This window comes from Silurus meridionalis, chromosome 16 (assembly GCF_014805685.1).
Source record: "Silurus meridionalis isolate SWU-2019-XX chromosome 16, ASM1480568v1, whole genome shotgun sequence".
Lineage (NCBI taxonomy): Eukaryota > Metazoa > Chordata > Actinopteri > Siluriformes > Siluridae > Silurus > Silurus meridionalis.
Genome location: NC_060899.1, coordinates 5,239,269 through 5,257,500, shown reverse-complemented (window position 1 = coordinate 5,257,500; position 18,232 = coordinate 5,239,269). Strand labels below are relative to the sequence as shown.

The 18,232-nt window shown below is 36.9% G+C and overlaps 1 protein-coding gene across 1 annotated transcript; it reads right to left on the bottom strand.

Annotated features, from left to right (window-relative positions):
- Positions 1–4,116: 4,116 nt before the first annotated feature.
- LOC124399121 lies at positions 4,117–17,559 on the bottom strand. Its single transcript, XM_046869847.1, has 6 exons — positions 17,482–17,559; positions 15,881–15,923; positions 9,317–9,458; positions 6,490–6,620; positions 6,134–6,254; positions 4,117–4,922 (listed from the first exon to the last, which is right to left on the bottom strand). The coding sequence occupies exons 1-6, from the start codon at positions 17,526–17,528 to the stop codon at positions 4,603–4,605; spliced, it is 804 nt and encodes a 267-aa protein (XP_046725803.1). The 5' UTR covers positions 17,529–17,559; the 3' UTR covers positions 4,117–4,602.
- Positions 17,560–18,232: the final 673 nt, after the last annotated feature.

Genomic DNA, 18,232 nt, shown 5'->3' with positions numbered 1-18,232 from the left:
CTTTCTTTCTTTCTTTCTTTCTTTCTTTCTTCTTTCTTTCTTTCTTTCTTTCTTTCTTTCTTTCTTTCTTTCTTTCTTTCTTTCTTTCTTTCTTTCTTTCTTTCTTTCTTTCTTTCTTTCTTTCTTTCTTTCTTTCTTTCTTTCTTTCTTTCTTTCTTTCTTTCTTTCTTCGTTTTACATTCTTTCTTTCTTTCTTTCTTTCTTTTTCTTTCTTTCGTTTTACATTCTTTCTTTCTTTCTTTCTTTCTTTCTTTTCTTATTTTCATTTCTTTCTTTCTTTCTTTCTTTCTTTCTTTCTTTCTTTCTTTCTTTCTTTCTTTTCTTATTTTCATTTCTTTCTTTCTTTCTTTCTTTCTTTCTTTCTTTCTTTCTTTCTTTCTTTCTTTCTTTTGTTTTACATTCATCTTTTTGCTCATTGCTGCTTGGGGGCCCTTATTCTTTACAAGTTGGTTGAATGAAATCTGGCCCTTTTTCCGTTAGGGAGACATTTTGTTGTAGGTTTCCTGCATACAGCATTACAGGGTTTCCCCCAAATGGGAAAATAAAACATTTCCCAATTACTGCTCTAGAAACATTTATTGGATTGGTAACTATCATTGAATAAACTTTTAACATTTAATGTTATGGAACACCCACGAGGACGTGCTATCACATGTAAAGATGGTACAATACACGAGACAAAAGCCTCAAGGGAATTTCCACATGTGCTTTAGACGTTAAGAAATAATTGGACCGGATTGAGGAGAAGATCAAGGAAGTTTCTGAGCAGAGAATTGCTGCGTTTGCAGATTTATACTGACACCGTGTGGATGTTATGGAGCATTCACACACATACACACACTGAAAATGTTTATGCAATATAAAACAATTGCACTCAAAGATGCAAAAGAAGAATTAGTAGATCATTACTTCAATCGGGGTTGCAGGATAGACTGCTAGCCCTCGTGATCTCACTCCTGGTGTGCCATTCAAATGACAATATACTGTCTATCTCCAAAAATGAGGTAGGTCAACTTTGTGCATGTCTAACATGCTCATGGTGATTTCTCCTCTACAACAAAAGGAGATTAGATCCTCTTCTGTCCACACTAGCCACAGGTCATTTAGGTGCTTGTTCAATCCTGTCATCTCAAATCTGGACTACTGCAACTTGCTCCTGGCAGGACATAAAAGACAGTCGCCCATCGCAACTGATCCAGAATAGAGCTGCGTGATTTGTTTTCAACCTTCCAAGGTTCTCCCAAACCACCCCACCACCTCAACTGCTCCCGCCATCTCTCAGGGTACAAGGAAGACATGTGCCCAATCTCCTCTGGCACAAAGGTAGTGGAATGTTCGAACAGCTCTAGAACAGAGTCCCTTGCAGTCTTCAAATGATCTTAGGACCACTTCCAGAGGTTATTACATTTGTACTTTCTTTCACAAAAAAACTAAACATATATAAAAACAAATATTGGCTTCCTATTACGTTTGTTCTCCCACCAGAATTATTAGGAAAAGTGCACAATGTCTGTAGTTCAACAGAATCCTTCCCCTGTGAGTGTAATTGTTAGGAATAGACCCTAGCTCTGTTTTTGTAAAACCTCTGTAGCTCTGTTTAGTAAAGAAACAGTAACCGATTAATAAATAAAGAAAACGTAATCATTTATCAGAAGCGCATTTATGTGCATTCCTGGAAGAAAGGTATAAATGACAGGACACGTGTAAATAATTAACTGTTCTGTTGAGTGACAGTTTTTCTATGTACATATACTTTGCATATGTATTTGTGTGTGTGTGTGTGTGTGTGTGTGTGTGTGTGTGTGTGTGTGTGTGTGCGTGCGTGCTTTTATCAGTTCTATCTCTCCCTGTAACTTCATACTTGAAGCTTTTGGCTATTTAGAAGTTTTACAAGACAGGTTCCATTCGAAACAGGCTTTGCAAGGGTCGATTAAAGAAGTTGAGTTCTTGAGCTGTGCGTCAGGTGCAGCAGCTGCTTCAAAAAAACAGATGCATGAGTGCTGCCAGCATTGTTTTAGAGGTTGCAGAAGTGAAAAGTCTGCTTGTCAGTGCTCAGACCGTACACCGTACACAACAAATCGGTTTGCATGACCGTCATTCCAGAGTGAAGCCTTTTCTGAAGCTAGTTCACAAGAAAGCCTGCTGAAGACAACCTGTATAAGAGCATGAATTACTGGAACCATGTCCTGTGGTCTGATTTGACTGATATAAACTCACCTTAGGCTCAGATGTTGTCCAGCATGTGTGGCAATGCCCAGGTGAGGAGTACCAAGAAATCTGTGTCTTGCCTACAAGCATGGTGGTGGTAGCATCATGGTCTGGGGCTGCATGAGTGCTGCTGGTACTGGGAAGCGGTGATTCATTGACGGAAACATGGATTCCAACACCTACTGTAAAATTCTCAAGCATAACATGGCGCCCTTCCTTCAGAAACTGGAATATTTTCAACATAATAATGATCCCAAACACACCACCAATTTGACAACTGCCTTGTGATGTCATTATGCCCTGGTGAAATTCATGCCCAGGAGGATTAAGATAACAATGGTGCTCACACAGAATATTAACACTTTGGACACATTTTTGGCATGTTCACTTAGGGTGTATTTACTTTTGTTGTCAGTTATTTTGACAAAAAATGGCTGTATGTTGAGTTATTTTAATAGGATAGTAAATCTGTACTGTTCTAAAAGCTGTACATTGACTACTCTAAAAAATATCCAAGTTTTATTTTTAGTGTATTGTCCCTTGAGCATATCTTCATGGATCTGGCTTTATTCACAGGGGCACCTCGGAGTTCGAGTGATACTTTTGTCCATATTGTGTATTTACTTTTACTCCATTTGTCTACATTTTCAGCATTAGATTTTGAAAGCTTTTTAAACACTCCAAAGTGATGTGAAATTTGATGGAGCTGTTTGTAATTGTGAACCTACGAGCAAGGAATATTATTGTTTAATGTTAGAAACCTACTTAGCTGTGATACAGCCCAATAGTTTTCCACAGCAACTAACAATTTTGTGAGCAGTTAAGGGTCAAGGGCCTTTCTCAAGGAAAGCAGTGATAGTTTGGTGGTGCAAGGATTTGAACTCACAACCTTTTAATTACAATTCCAACAAGTTTTGGACCACTAAGTCGCTAATTCAACAGCTCATAAGATCAGAAATTAGCAACCGGGCTTAAGATGTTAGCTTGCAAATGGGACATTGCAAGCTAATTAGAGTCTATGACTTTAGACAAAAGTGTTGAGTCGGCGCACCACTTCGCAAACAAAACCTTAATGGATCAATCAGATGTTTCGTTTAGAGTTGAACTTCACTGATTAGCAGGCAGGCTAATCTCAGTCATTATTCAGTTAGCATCGTAAGTACAGTTTGGAATATGTTTTCTTAACTGTTTAAATACTTAAAAATCCATGTCTCTTTGTTTCCCCTCTCCAATTCTGTCGAGTTAAACATGCTGCTGAGGTACCAGTAAACAGCGTTCCTGTCCCTTTCTTTTCTTCGGATCTGCCTGATTCGTCCCAACATCCTACCTCTGAATGGAGTTCTCTTGAAGCCATCGCTTCTTTCTTCTCTTGTTCTCTTGACCACACTGTGCAGCTGGGGATGGTTCCACATCAACAGTCTAAAGATCTATGAAGTTACAGAGCAACTCAAGAACTTTGAGTATGGATTTGGTTATTAATATCAACAGTCTACTACGATTGCCCAGGACCACAGGTTGCATGAACAGTTCTGAATTTAAGCTTCCATCACTGACCAGCACACCTCAACAATGATGGAACTGTAATGAAAGGACATTTGGTGCCACCCAGATGAGGACGGGTTCCCTTTTGGGTCTGGTTCCTCTTAAAGGTTTCTTTCCTCTGTACCATCAGGGAGTTTTTCCCCACCACAATCACCACTGGCGCACTCATTAGGGATAAACTTACAATTATATCGAACAAACTTGAAGGAATTAAACTAATACATACTTTTACACTGTGAAGCTGCTTTGAGACAATGTCCATTTTTTAAATCGCTATACAAATAAAAGGGAATTAAATGTCACGTAACTGGAATTTTTTGCTTGAGCTGAACAAATGAGTAACTTTTTTTTGCACACACACCAAAATTATAATTGAACTGATTTTTTATTACAGATTTACAGCAGATTCAGAAAGAAAGAGAAATACAAAGTAAAAAAAAAAGTTAAAAGGTTTTTAAAAATTACTAATTACTACTATTCTGCTCTAGAGGAGTACGGTAGTACTACTAGAACGTAGCGTAGAGCATCATGACAATCCTCAGATTTACAAACACACTGTCAGAAAAAGAAAAGGTCCTGCTCAGGTATTTTTAGTTCTTCAAGGAACAATGCGAATGTGTCCGTGTTTAAGGTTCCAACTACGAAAAAAAATAGAAATATTAAACATTTGGTTTCTGATTATTTTTTTTTCCGAACAATGCAATGCTAAAAAAAGAAAATCACATAATACATTCTTATTAAATTTGGACAATTGAGCAAATTCATGATGATTCTCAAATTCAGTACAAATACTCAGTATTTATTCAGGTCCTCTCCTGCGTGAAAGGGATGTTTATCCTGTTAGTGCTACAGTTAGGCTTGGGTGAATTTCTGCACGTTGCTCTGAAGTCCTCTGAGCGTTCTTTCGTTGAACTGATACGTGAGTTTACGCTTTACTTTACAGATCTCGCCGGTACGTGAATAGTTACGCAAAGCGCGCGCCATCTTCTGGTACGTCATGGTTTTGCGGTTGCCCTTGCGCTTGCCCCACATCTCTGCGAGCTTCTCTTTGTTTTGGGAGGAGAACTGAAATGTGCCGTTTGCTGACTGGACCCACCAGATGCAGCTGCGCATGTGTGGCGTCTGAAGCATCTCGTACAGGAACTGGAAGAGACGCTCCTTCCTTTTACCTGCTGAAATACGAACACATCGTGTTCTTCATCACATGATTTGCATGTCATTCTTCATATCAATCATCTCTCTATATGTATATCTCTACATGTCTTTGTTTACATGAATCGTTTACGTCCACATGCCATTCTTTACAAAATTCATCTATTTCCACATCCGTTCTTCTTTACGATTGACTTCCTTTCACCTGATTAATTGATTTCCACATCATTTTTAAATGATATGTTACACGGTTCCCTTTTTTTGTTGTTTTTTGTTTAAACGATTCTGCAATTTCCACTATTTATTTATGTCCACATGTGATTTTACATTATTTATTTATTTCCACATGTGATTTTTGTATCATTTATTCATTAGATTTAACATCATGTATTTATTTCCACGTGTGATTTTAGGTCATTCATTTATTTTCACGTGATTTTACATTGTTTACTTATTCCTACATGTGATTTGACATCATTTAATTATTTCCAGGTGTGATTTTACCATATTTTATTATTTTCATATTTAATTTTTACCTTGTTTATTTATGCTTACATGTGATTTCATATCATATATTAATTTCCACTTATTATTTTCCATCATTTATTTATTTCCATATGTTATTTTACATCATCTATTTATATACACGTGACTTTACATCATTTATTTATGTCCACGTGATTTAAGGGCATTAATTCATTTCCATATGGGATTTTATGTTATATATTTATTTTTAAATGTGATTTTGCATTCTTCATTTATTTCTATATGTAGACATTTATTTGTTTCCAGAAATATATATATTTTTTAATAATATCATGTTTTTATTTGCGATTTTATTTTCATGTGAAGATTCATTTGTTTCTGCAAGTGTGTTTCTTTTCAAAAACGTTTTTGTTCTGTTCATGACACATTTATTTCCACATTTTTCATGATTCATTACATTTCACGACTTTTAATGAAAATCTTCACTTATGCGATCTTCCACATGATTCTCTGACTTTCAAATTCTCTTTACAAATGTTTCCTGTTGTCATTTTCTTCATTATATTTTCTAAATTAGATCCATACTCATATAGACATAACCTTAAATTGTCCTAGAACAACGTGCAAACTGGAAATATTGTTCTCAGCCAGCTAAACTGTAAAATCTGTCTGAGTAATAATGTCTCCATTCTGCATGAACGTTTGTGTACATTTCCTTCTTCGAGTGAGGAGTGACGAGACTAACCCGAGAGAGAAGTGCTATGTGAGTGCGATGGCGGAGACGGAGGGAGCTCCTGATACCCCGAACTCGACGAATGAGAATCTGTGTCACTGCATGGAGGGGGATCAAACCGGCACTGTCCTCCCTAAATCACACACACACACACACACACACACACACACACACACACACACACACACACACACACACAATGTTATGATAACGCATAACATACCCATATATATATATATATATATATATATATATATATATATATATATATATATATATATATATATAGTATTCACACAGTATATATGTATATATACATACATACACACACACACACACACACACACACACACATTATAAATACCTACCCACTCATTATAGCTGGGCAGATTCATCCACACCTGCTGATGCTGACTTTGCTGCTCACAGCATATGTTTTCTGTCGCCCCTGTCCCACTGTACTGCCACTCGTACGCAAATCGGCCCGACCAGCTGTTTTCTGCACAGATGTCTACAGTTAGGGTGTGTTTGGAAACCGCTAAACAAACATTCATCAGAATTATTAACTTACCTGTATTTATTAACTTAGCTGAACTCAAACAAGCACAAGCACACTGCACATCTGCAGCTTATCTTTTTTCACATCATTTTAAGTCTATATTATTCAATTCAATTCAATTACAATAATATATATATATTTTTTTTTACAGCACATTGAAAACAGTCAAAGCTGCTTTACGAAGCCAAAGTGCTTTACAACACAAACATAAACTAACAAAAAATATACAAGGTATCAATTAAATGACTAAGAGGACATGGTGTAAAAATACTTAGGATAAATTATGCTGGTCTTAAGGCAAGGTTTAAGATTGTTGGTAGTTGAAGCTAGCGTGTAAAAGCTAGCATATTTCACATGCTAGGGGCAGCTACTAAGCATGCACACTCACCCTGGTGATTTAATCATGAAAGTGGGATGTTTAGCTGTAGACTCCTAGTACAGTACATGAAAACTGCCAACCTGAAGTATATGAATGATCATGAGGAGCCTTTTAAACAAACAGTAACATTTTAGTATCAGCCAATGTAGAGACAATATGACTTATGAAATTCTGTCTCTTTTCTTGTACCAGTACAAAGTCTAAGACTTGTAATTGTCAGAAGCTGAAGACGTGAAAGCTAAGACTGACCAACTCCTATGTAAATGAAATTACGATAACCTAAACATCATCAAATAAAAGCGTTAAAAACCTCAGAGAGCTACAAAACCAAAAATGTTCAGACAGCTTTCAACTCACAACCCTTTAACCAGAGGTCCAATATCCAAAGCAATCTATATAGAGTAAGAATATAATTTTTTAATGAATAAATATAAAAGGTGTTGGTGTTGAGGAAAAACTCCATTAAATGATACAAGGAAGAAACCTTGAGAGGAACCTGACTCAAAATTGATTCTATACTCAGCTGGGTGACACCCAAAAGTGATTAGATCAGTGGTAAAGTAGTACGTTTTCTCATTAAAAGTTTGAGAGTTCAAATCCCATTAAACAAGGCACCTCAGCCTCAACTATTCTGCTGTATCAATGAGAAAATTCTGTCAGATGCCATAAAAGCAATTACAGGGCTAATACACAACTATTGACACTGTTGTGTATTATATAGCTTTATATATAGCTTTATTGAGGTCGGGGTGAATGGAGGGTAGACAGATGAGTTGTTCACACACAAAAACATCCAGCATTCATTGAATAGTGTGCTCTTAGTCCTGCTTGGATGCAAGGCTTGTTCTGATCAATGTTGGTCAAGTTCTCAAAGGAGCAGAACCTCGAAACCAGGTGTCAATTGGTTGGGGATAAACATGGCTGACATCACAAACGTTAATTCTTTTAAAAAAATGTACATTTAAACATTCACTTTACTTATATTGTAGTCTACATCAACCCATACCTATACTATATATGTGTAATCAACTCTGGTATACTTATTATGGCATGCTGTATCATATACTATAGTAATTGTAACCAGTTTTGTTGATTGTAGCCATACTACACTATACCATTACTATTTTCTATATCATAATATGTTTTTTTGTAGCCTGTCCACTGTTATGTGCTATGATTTGTAGATACCGCAAATAGACACTAAGTATACAGTTGTGTTTTATGTGTGTTGGATTTCATTTCGGAAATGTGTTGTTTAAAAGAGTAGCTAACTCACTGTCATGTCCTTCTTCACCTAGCAGGTTAGCAGTGTTTTGGCGCAAAATGTCGATATGGTTTTGATGCTTGTACTTTTGAGGAGAGACAGAAAAGGAAACATCAACACCTAAGATTATACTTCAAAAGTTAAGGAGCTAATTAAGTTCCCCTTTTAATGAGCAATACTGTGCTAGAACGAGAGTCTGTGTTAGCTAGCTATGCTACTTATGGTGTATATGTTACATGTGTTTTTACAGCTAAATATGTTTATTCATTTATTTATGTAAATATTGATATGTTCTAAGGCTAAACACACACAAGTCTGAACATAATTGTGAGGACCATAGGGATTGAAAGGTGTCTAAGAAAAGTTAAAACCTTGACTGAGGTAAACTTTATTTGTTTTGCTGTTCATAGCATGATCCATTTACAGTACTTTTGTAGCAATTGGCAGATACTCTTATCCATAGTGACTTACATTGATCTCATTTATAGAACTGAGCAGTTGGGTTTAAGGGTCTTGCTCAGGGCCCCAGCTGGGTGAGCCTGGGATTTGAACTCATAAGTTTCTTATCCAAAGTTCAATGGCTTAACCAGTAAGCTACCACTTTCTCTTTCTGCTATACATAAATGCGCAGAAATGACTGATGACTTTAATATTCTTACTGTAGTGTTGCAAACTACTTTGAACATATTGGTTCATCATTACATTTCTTAAAACAAACACTGAAGGAATCAGCGAAAAATCAGTAAAAGTTTCAGTGACTAAATTATTCAATGTTACATGGTTACACTGAAAATCCCACTGCAAGTTATACTTTTATGGCAGAATCCGAACATATCAATCAGAGACTCCTAAATGAAATCATCTTGTATTGCAGCGGTGCTTTTCAATGCTGTGTTTGAATAATGAACCGTCACCGTAAGACTTAGAATCATATCCTGTGGAATCCTGAGTTTTACACTTCATGTATTAAAGACTTTAAGACTAAAGACCAACCTGCTATGAGTAGTTCCTCCTCTGTTCCTTCTCGGGACTGAAGATTTTGTCTGGTCTGCTCCTTCAGATATTCGTCTATCACATCCAGGTCCATTCCTCCACCTGAAGGATCCTGAGGATGCAGTTCCTGCATGTAGTGGATCTTTGGGACAAATAACCACACAGAAAAGACTTGAATATTAAGACAGTAAAAATAAAAAAAACTAAGAAACAAACCAAAAAAACAAAACAATGTTTATCAATTCTGAACTAATATACATATATATATAATTCTGAACTAATATACCTAAAGCAAATACTAAATGAAAGATCTAAGGGTTCACAGATGTGTGTGTGTGTGTGTGTGTGTGTGTGTGTGTGTGTGTGTGTGTGTGTGTGTGATTTGTAATCGGAATTGCAGGTAAGACAAGTCATCCACATTTATGAAACACAGTTAGAAAAATTACATGTAAGCATACAGGCAGGAAGAGATGCGGAAAGTGAAAGGTGTTCAGCATAGGGACATATTTGCATTGGTATACACACACACACACACACACACACACACACACACACGCGTCATGTCATTTGCATTTTAGAAAAAAAAAGATTGGAAATCTTCAACTAGAGCCAACCTAGAGGCCTGACAGTGTGTGTGTGTGTGTGTGTGTGTGTGTGTGTGTGTGTGTGTGTTAGTGCAAAATTTGCTTTGTAAATACTGAGTGTACATACGGCCTTTGTTCAAACTGATATTAGATTCGGCAATGTTTCAGTGAAAAACAGCACATATAATAACAGATTCTATTTATTTATATATATATATATACAGTATATATTTATTTATTTGTGTATGTTTGTTTGTTTATTTATTATCTTAAAATTTTTTGTAGTACTTGTGTGTATAGTGCAATCAGTAAAGCATAAATGGGACAAAAAAGTAAGAAAATGAGGAGAAATATTCAACTAAGAAGCCAAATTTGTGAAAATATTCTGCATGTGCTGCCTTCTCCTATTTAACACAGTACAAAAAAAAAATAAAAATAAAAAAGAATCCTGCTCATTAGATTCTATCTGAGTTTGAATTATTTGTTCTAATGTTAAAAAACGTCTACACACCCATGTCCTAATGGTAAAATGCATGTAACTGATCTCATCATTAAAAGGTTATTGATTAGAATATTAGGCAACGAAATAATTTCCAAAACATCAGATGAATCATTAAACACTGCGAACAGGGTAGAAAATGAGACAGGATGTCCCTCAAAAATAGACAAAAGAACAAGAAGAAATCTTATCAGGGAAGCTGCCAAGAGGCGATGCTGCAGAAATATCTAACAAGTACTGGACACGCCCTGCATGTGTCAACAATCTCTTACACAGAGTAGGATCGCTGAATGAATGCCAAGGGTTCGATTTGGACACTAATTCTCCAGGCCAAGCAAAAACCAAACCTTTCCAGCAGGATAACAAATTAAAACACAAATCCAAATCAGCAGAGTGCACGTTTGATCAAAAAAAATGTGGAATTAATGGAAGAGGGCTGTGTACAGGAAATGTCCTGACAATAAATACAATACAATAGATTTTAGAATAGATAGATACAATCGTTTTTTTTTGTTGGTTGGTTGGTTAACCCAGCCATTATGGATGCACAAGCCAGTGCACTCTTAGTGCCGGTCCCAAGCCCGGGTAAATGGGGAGGGTTGCGTTAGGAAGGGCATCCAGCGTAAAACATCTGCCAAATCAAATATGCGGATCACAAATGAGAATTTCATACCGGATTGGTCGAGGCCCGGGTTAACAACGACCGCCACAGGTATCGTTAGCCGACAGGGTACCGGTGGAAATTGGGCTACTGTTGGCGGAGAAGAGGAGAAGGAGAGGAGGAAAACGTCTACAGAGACGGCATGGAAAGGAGAAGTGTAGGAGAGTGGAGGTTTGGGTTGGTACTTTAAATGTTGGTACTATGGCAGGTAAAGGGAGAGAGGTAGCTGATATGATGGAGAGGAGAAAGATAGATATGTTGTGTGTTCAGGAGACCAAGTGGAAAGGGAGTAAGGCCAGGAACATTGGAGGTGGGTTTAAACTGTTTTATCATGGTGTGGATGGAAAGAGAAATGGTGTAGGGGTGATTCTGAAGGAAGAATACAGTAATAGTGTAGTGGAGGTGAAGAGAGTTTCTGATAGGGTGATGATCGTGAAGGTGGAAGTTGAAGGGATGATGATAAATGTCATCAGTGCCTATGCTCCACAAGTTGGTTGTGAGATGGGGGAGAAGGAAAGATTCTGGAGTGAATTAGATGAAGTGGTAGATGGTGTACCTAGGAAACAACGATTGGTGATTGGGGCAGACTTTAATGGGCATGTAGGTGAAGGGAACAGAGGTGATGAGGAGGTGATGGGTAGGTATGGTTTTAAGGAGAGGAATGTGGAAGGGCAAATGGTGGTAGATTTTGCTAAAAGGATGGAAATGGCAGTGGTGAACACGTATTTTAAGAAGAAGGAGGATCATAGGGTGACGTTTAAGAGTGGAGGAAGGTGCACACAGGTGGACTTTGTTCTATGTAGGAGATGCAACCTGAAGGAGATTGGAGACTGTAAGGTGTTGGCGGGGGACAGTGTAGCTAGACAGCATCGGATGGTGGTCTGTAGGATGGTTTTGGAGGAAGAAGAAGAGGAGAGTGAGGACTGAAAGAAGAATAAGATGGTGGAAACTGAAGGAGGAAGAGTGTAGTGTGAGATTCAGGGAAGAGGTCAGACAGAGGCTTGGTGGTGGTGAAGAGGTGCTGGATGATTGGGCAACTTCCGCAGGAGTGATGAGGAGGCAGCTAGAAAAGTACTTGGTGTGACATCTGGAAATAGAAAGCAAGACAAGGAGACGTGGTGGTGGAATGAGGAAGTGCAGGAGAGCATAAGGAGAAAGAGGTTGGCAAAACAGAAGTGGGATAGACAGAGTGATGAGAAAAGTAGGCAGGAGTACAAGGAGATGCGGCAGCAGGTAAAAGGATGTGGCGAAAGCCAAGGAAAAGGCATATGAGGAGCTGTATGAGAGGTTGGACACTAAGGAAGGAGAAAAGGATTTATACCGATTGGCCAGGCAGAGGACCGAGCTGGGAAGGATGTACTGCAAGTTAGAGCAATAAAGGATGGAGAGGAAATGTGTTGACTAGTGAGGAGAGTGTGTTGAGAAGGTGGAGGAGTATTTTGAGCAGCTGATGAATGAGGAAAATCAGAGAGAGAGAAGGTTGGATGATGTGGAGTTAGGAAAGCAAGATGTGGATAGGATTAGTAAGGAGGAAGTGAGAGCAGCGATTAAGAGGATGAAGAATGAAAGTCGGTTGGACCAGATGACATACCGGTAGAAGCGTGGAGATGTTTAGGAGAGATGGCAGTGGAATTTTTAACCAGATTGTTTAACAGGATTTTGGAAAGTGAGAAGATGCCTGAGGAATGGAGAAGGAGTGTGCTGGTACCGATCTTTAAGCATAAGGGAGATGTGCAGACCTGCAATAACTACAGGGGAATTAAGTTGATCAGTCACACCATGAAGTTATGGGAAAGAGTAGTGGAAGCCAGGCTGAGAGAAGAGGTGACCATCTGTGAGCAACAGTATGGTTTCATGCCGAGGAAGAGCACCACAGATGCCTTATTTGCTTTGAGGATGTTGATGGAGAAGTATAGAGAAGGACAGAAGGAATTGCATTGTGTATTTGTGGATCTAGAGAAAGCATATGACAGAGTGCCAAGAGAGGAGTTGTGGTATTGTATGAGGAAGTCAGGTGTCTCAGAGAGATATGTGAGGGTGGTGCAGGACATGTATGAGGACAGTGTGACGGCAGTAAAGTGTGCAGTAGGTATGACAGACTGGTTCAGGGTGAAGGGTGGACTGCATCAAGGATTGGCCCTGAGCCCTTTCCTGTTTGCAGTGGTGATGGACAGGTTGACGGACAAGGTCAGACAGGAGTCTCCCTGGACTATGATGTTTGCAGATGATATTGTGATTTGTGGTGAGAGTAGGGAGCAGGTTGAGATGAGCCTGGAGAGGTGGAGATATGTGCTGGAGAGAAGGGGAATGAAAGTCAGTAGGAGTAAGACAGAGTACATGTGTGTGAATGAGAGGGAGGGCAGTGTAGTGGTGCGGTTGCAGGGAGAGCAGGAGGCGGAGCTGGAGGTAGCAGAGCTAAAGATGTTAAGGTTTTCGTTGGGAGTTACGAGGATGGACAAGATTAGAAATGAGTTTATTAGAGGGACAGCGCATGTAGGATGTTTTGGTGACAAGGTGAGGGAGGCGAGATTGAGATGGTTTGGACATGTGCAGAGGAGGGACATGAATTATATTGGTAGAAGAATGCTGAGGATGGAGCCACCAGGTAGGAGAAAAAGAGAAAGGCCAAGGAGGAGGTTCATGGATGTGGTGAGGGAAGACATGCAGGTAGTTGGTGTGAAAGAGGCAGATGTAGAGGACAGGGTGGTATGGAGACGGATGATTCGCTGTGGCGACCCCTAATGGGAGCAGCCGTAAGAAGAAGAAGAAGAAGGTTGGTTGGTGGGTTTTTTTTGGCTTGTTGCATTGCCGTATTTTTTGATGGACCATGTTTGTCCTAAAGAAATTTTTTTTTATAATAGATCTGGACCTTTTTTTTTTTTTTTTTTACAAGAAAGAGTGTAATAAATGTGTCATATATCTATCTATCTGTCTATCTATCTATCTATCTATCTATCTATCTATCTATCTATCTATCTATCTATCTATCTATCTATCTATCTATCTATCTATCTATCTATACAGTATATATGCAAAAAATAAAAATGCTTGTCTTTTTTTATTAACAAAGTTTATTATAATATTTAAAGTTTGTGATCATTTGAACAGTTTACATTTTTAGAACAATTTTAAATAAAATGTCTGCTAGGTTAAACTATATAAAATATTATTTTTTAAAAATATTTAATACAAATAAAATTGTATAAATCAAATGAAAGCAATACACCTTTTTGATAATATTAAATTGAGTAATCAATTAAATTGGCATAAATTAAACTTATTATTTAAAAAGAATAAATAAAATGTAATTGTTTACATTGGTTAGACACTATTTGGGTAATACATATGCTAGGTGTTTGTGTTTTACATTTAATATTTAATTTTCTAAAGATATGTTCAACTTAACTGTCAACTCTTAATTTCTTCCATTGTTTATTCATTCACTCTCTGGATATACAGAATTGTCAGGATTTTTTCGTGACGCGGGACATAAAACAATAAAGAATAGATAGGGCTAGCATTAGCTGCTAGCTACTTTCTAATTAGCAGCTAATGATAGCGCTATGGATTCTTTAGCATTTGCATGTATGCGAAATGAAATGAACACATTATAATTAAATATAAATTAACAATCAACACATTATAATTTTACACTATTTACGCTTATTTGTGGTGTGTTGACTGCTATATCGCATTAGTGACGGAAAAGATGTGACATAATTTAAAACATTATAATAAAAAATGTAACTGGATTTTTTTTAAACACAATATTTTTTTCCTATTTTTCCTATTCACTGTATGAATAAGTTGAGAAATATAAGTAACATACAAAACAATAATAAAACAATGAGATAGCCCAGCTCTTTACTAGTAAAGGATGTGAGAATAAAATGATGAACAGGGTTTTTTTCAGTTATTTTATCTATTGTTTAATAACAAGTGTTTTTACAAACGTGTGAAAAGCCCTAAAGCAATTACCCTGTGTAATGTCTGTTATACAGTATTCAACTGACATACAATACCGTATTAAACTGAGTCACCGTTTACACAAACAGCAGGAGACGTTGCAACTATCAACTCATCGCAAAATCATTGGAAATAAATTGATGCTAAGTGAAAATAAACTACCTACTGTTTAATAGGAACTCTTACCAGTCAGAAGTATACTATATGGACAAAAAGTTCTGAGACACCTGACTTTTAGAGGCATATGTGGTTCTTTCCTAAACTGTTAGTACAAAATTGGAGACACACAATTGTATCAAATGTATTTGGATGTATTAATATGAAAATTTTTCTTGACTTAAACTAGGAGACCTAAACCTATTCAAGAATGACAATGCCCAGTGCACAAAGCCAGCTCCATGAAGATATGCTAGTTTGAAGTGGAAGATCTTGAGTGTCCTGCTATGGAGCTCTGACCTCAATACTTCTGAGCACCTTTGCAAAGAATGTGAACACTGACTGCACCCCAGGCCTCCTCAGTACCTGACTTTACTAAAGCCCTTGTGGCCGAATGAGCATAAATCTCCACAAGCACACTCCATTCACATCTAGTAAACCATCTTCACAGAAGAGTGGAGGTTATTATAACAGCAAATGAAGACTAAATATGGAATGGGATGTTCAAAAAGTATATATGAATCTAATGCTCAGGTGTCCAGAGATTTCTGTCCATACAGTGTAGCGTAAATATAGTAACTGTATCTAAAATTTCACATTATGAAATAAAATCTATCTTTACACCACTTTGGATAACACAAGTTGTATAAAAACATCGGGTGTCTGTTTTTCAATGAAATTAAAGAAATGAGACTCACTGGTTCAAGGCTGGCCAACATGCTGTATGTCAAGAAATGCCTCCTGAAAACACACACATAGACACACAATTTGTCATTCGGTGTTATTTCCACTGACTGTGTAATCAGGGAATTAATGCTGTGCTTTCACCTTCATCTAATCCTAAATAAAAAGCGAAATCTAACCCTAATACTAATTCTGGCTGTAAATCTAATCCTAAAATCTATCCCAAAACTAAATCTTACACAAAACTCTAGACTCAACCCTAAACACAAGCCTGAATCTAAACATCAAATTTACTCATAAAACTAAAATCCAATTCTAACCCCAAATCTAACACTAACCCTAAATCTAACACTAACCCTAAATCTAACACTAACCCTAAATCTATCTTAAAACCCTTTAAACCCGATCCTTATTTTAATTTATAAAACTGAATCCAACAATAACCCAAACTCTAACCTTAACCCCAACCCAAACTCTAACCCTGACTCTAGATTTAAACCACAACCCTAAATCTAACTCTAACCCATATTTTAACATTAACCATAAATCTATTCCTAAACATAGATTTAACCCCAGCCCCAAATTTAACCCTAAATCTAACTCTATATTTAACCACAACCCAAAATCTAACCCTGACTCTAGATTTAAACCACAACTCTATATCTAACTCTAAACCTAGATGTAATCCCAACCTTACATCTAACCCTAAATTGAATTTAAACCTTAATTCAACTCTGGCCCTCATTTTAATCTTATCCCTGAATCCAAACTCTAACCCTCAGATCTCATCCTAACCCTAAATCTAATTCTGAATCTACCGTAGGATTTGTTTTAACCCTGATTAAACACATATTAAATAGATTTGAAGTTTGAACAGGTATACAAGATTTTAATTAAATCAATCAATTATTCGATCAATTAATAAATCATAAAAAAACCTTCGATTTAACGTCTTAATACATAGCAAATGCTAAAAAGATAAAATTGTATAATTCCGTATAAGCTTTACCCGTTTGCAAATCTTTATTATAATTTTACGAATAAAAGGTCAGTCATGAAGAAAAAATCTTAATATTAATAAAAAAAAAACATTCATAACAAGGTGGGGATGATGAAATGTAAGCAAATACATTTTAGCATTTAGTCCTAAATCAAAATGCCTGCAATAAAAACCTGCAATGTTTCCAAGTGAATGGAAAAGAATTATTGATGAAATGAATGGATAAAGATTTTACCAAATGTTGTGATTGAATTGAATTTTTAAATATGTTTGAAATTTAGAGCACTATAATTTTATTATTTTTTATTTTTATATAACATTATAAAGGAGAGCACTTTTTGCTTTATTATGAGAAAAAATATATAAATGTACTATGTATAATTAAAGGCTGAATTATAAATGATTACCTCATACATATCACACACTCGGCTAATTATATGATTGAGGTCTGAACAACTGATTACTGAGTAATAAAAAATAAAAAATATATTTGTCATGATTCAAATTTATGAAATTATTAATGAAACGTGATTACCCACATTTCAATTGTAAATAAATTGGAGTTTGTGTGTGTGTGTGTGTGTGTGTGTGTGTGTGTGTGTGTGTGTGTGTTACCGTCTAAGGTGCTCAGTATGAGATGGAATGAAAAACAAAGTAAGCATCTAAAGTCCAGTGAAGAGCAGAGAGAGTCACCTGTAAGTGCACCTGCTATGCTTTATATAACCCCCACACACACACACACACACACACACACAACACACACAGAGCTATGTGTGGATTCCCCCATATCTCTGTGCCAATCATGCAAATGTTCCTTACAGCGCCTGCACTAACGGTGTGTGTGTGTGTGTGTGTGTGTGTGTGTGTGTGTGTGTGTGTGTGTGTGTGTGTGTGTGTGTGTGTGTGTGTCTTATTAACCATATTACACACCTCACACATAATCCATTATCTATTATAATTAGTAGAATGATTATAACGGTTATTAATGCATCTGAGACACTCTGATGTAAATTCTGATGCACCCTTTGGTTTAAAAACACAAATGATATCTTTGAGTGTAGGTGTGTGTGTGTGTGTGTGTGTGTGTGTGTGTGTGTGTGTGTGTGTGTGTGTGTGTGTGTGTGTGTGTGTGTGTGTGTGTGTGTGTAGGCGTGTGCGCTATTACTTGCCCATATATATAGATAACAAACTGAATATTGTATACAGATTATGCATAGTTTAAATGTGAACATCATAAAAATAGCTGACTATAATCCCTCAGTGTAAGGAAGTGTAATGTGAGACTTTAATAGATCATGTTACATTTGTATAATGTCGTGCTCGGGTTTTATCCACACTCTCTCATTTCAGTAAGAGTACAGACATG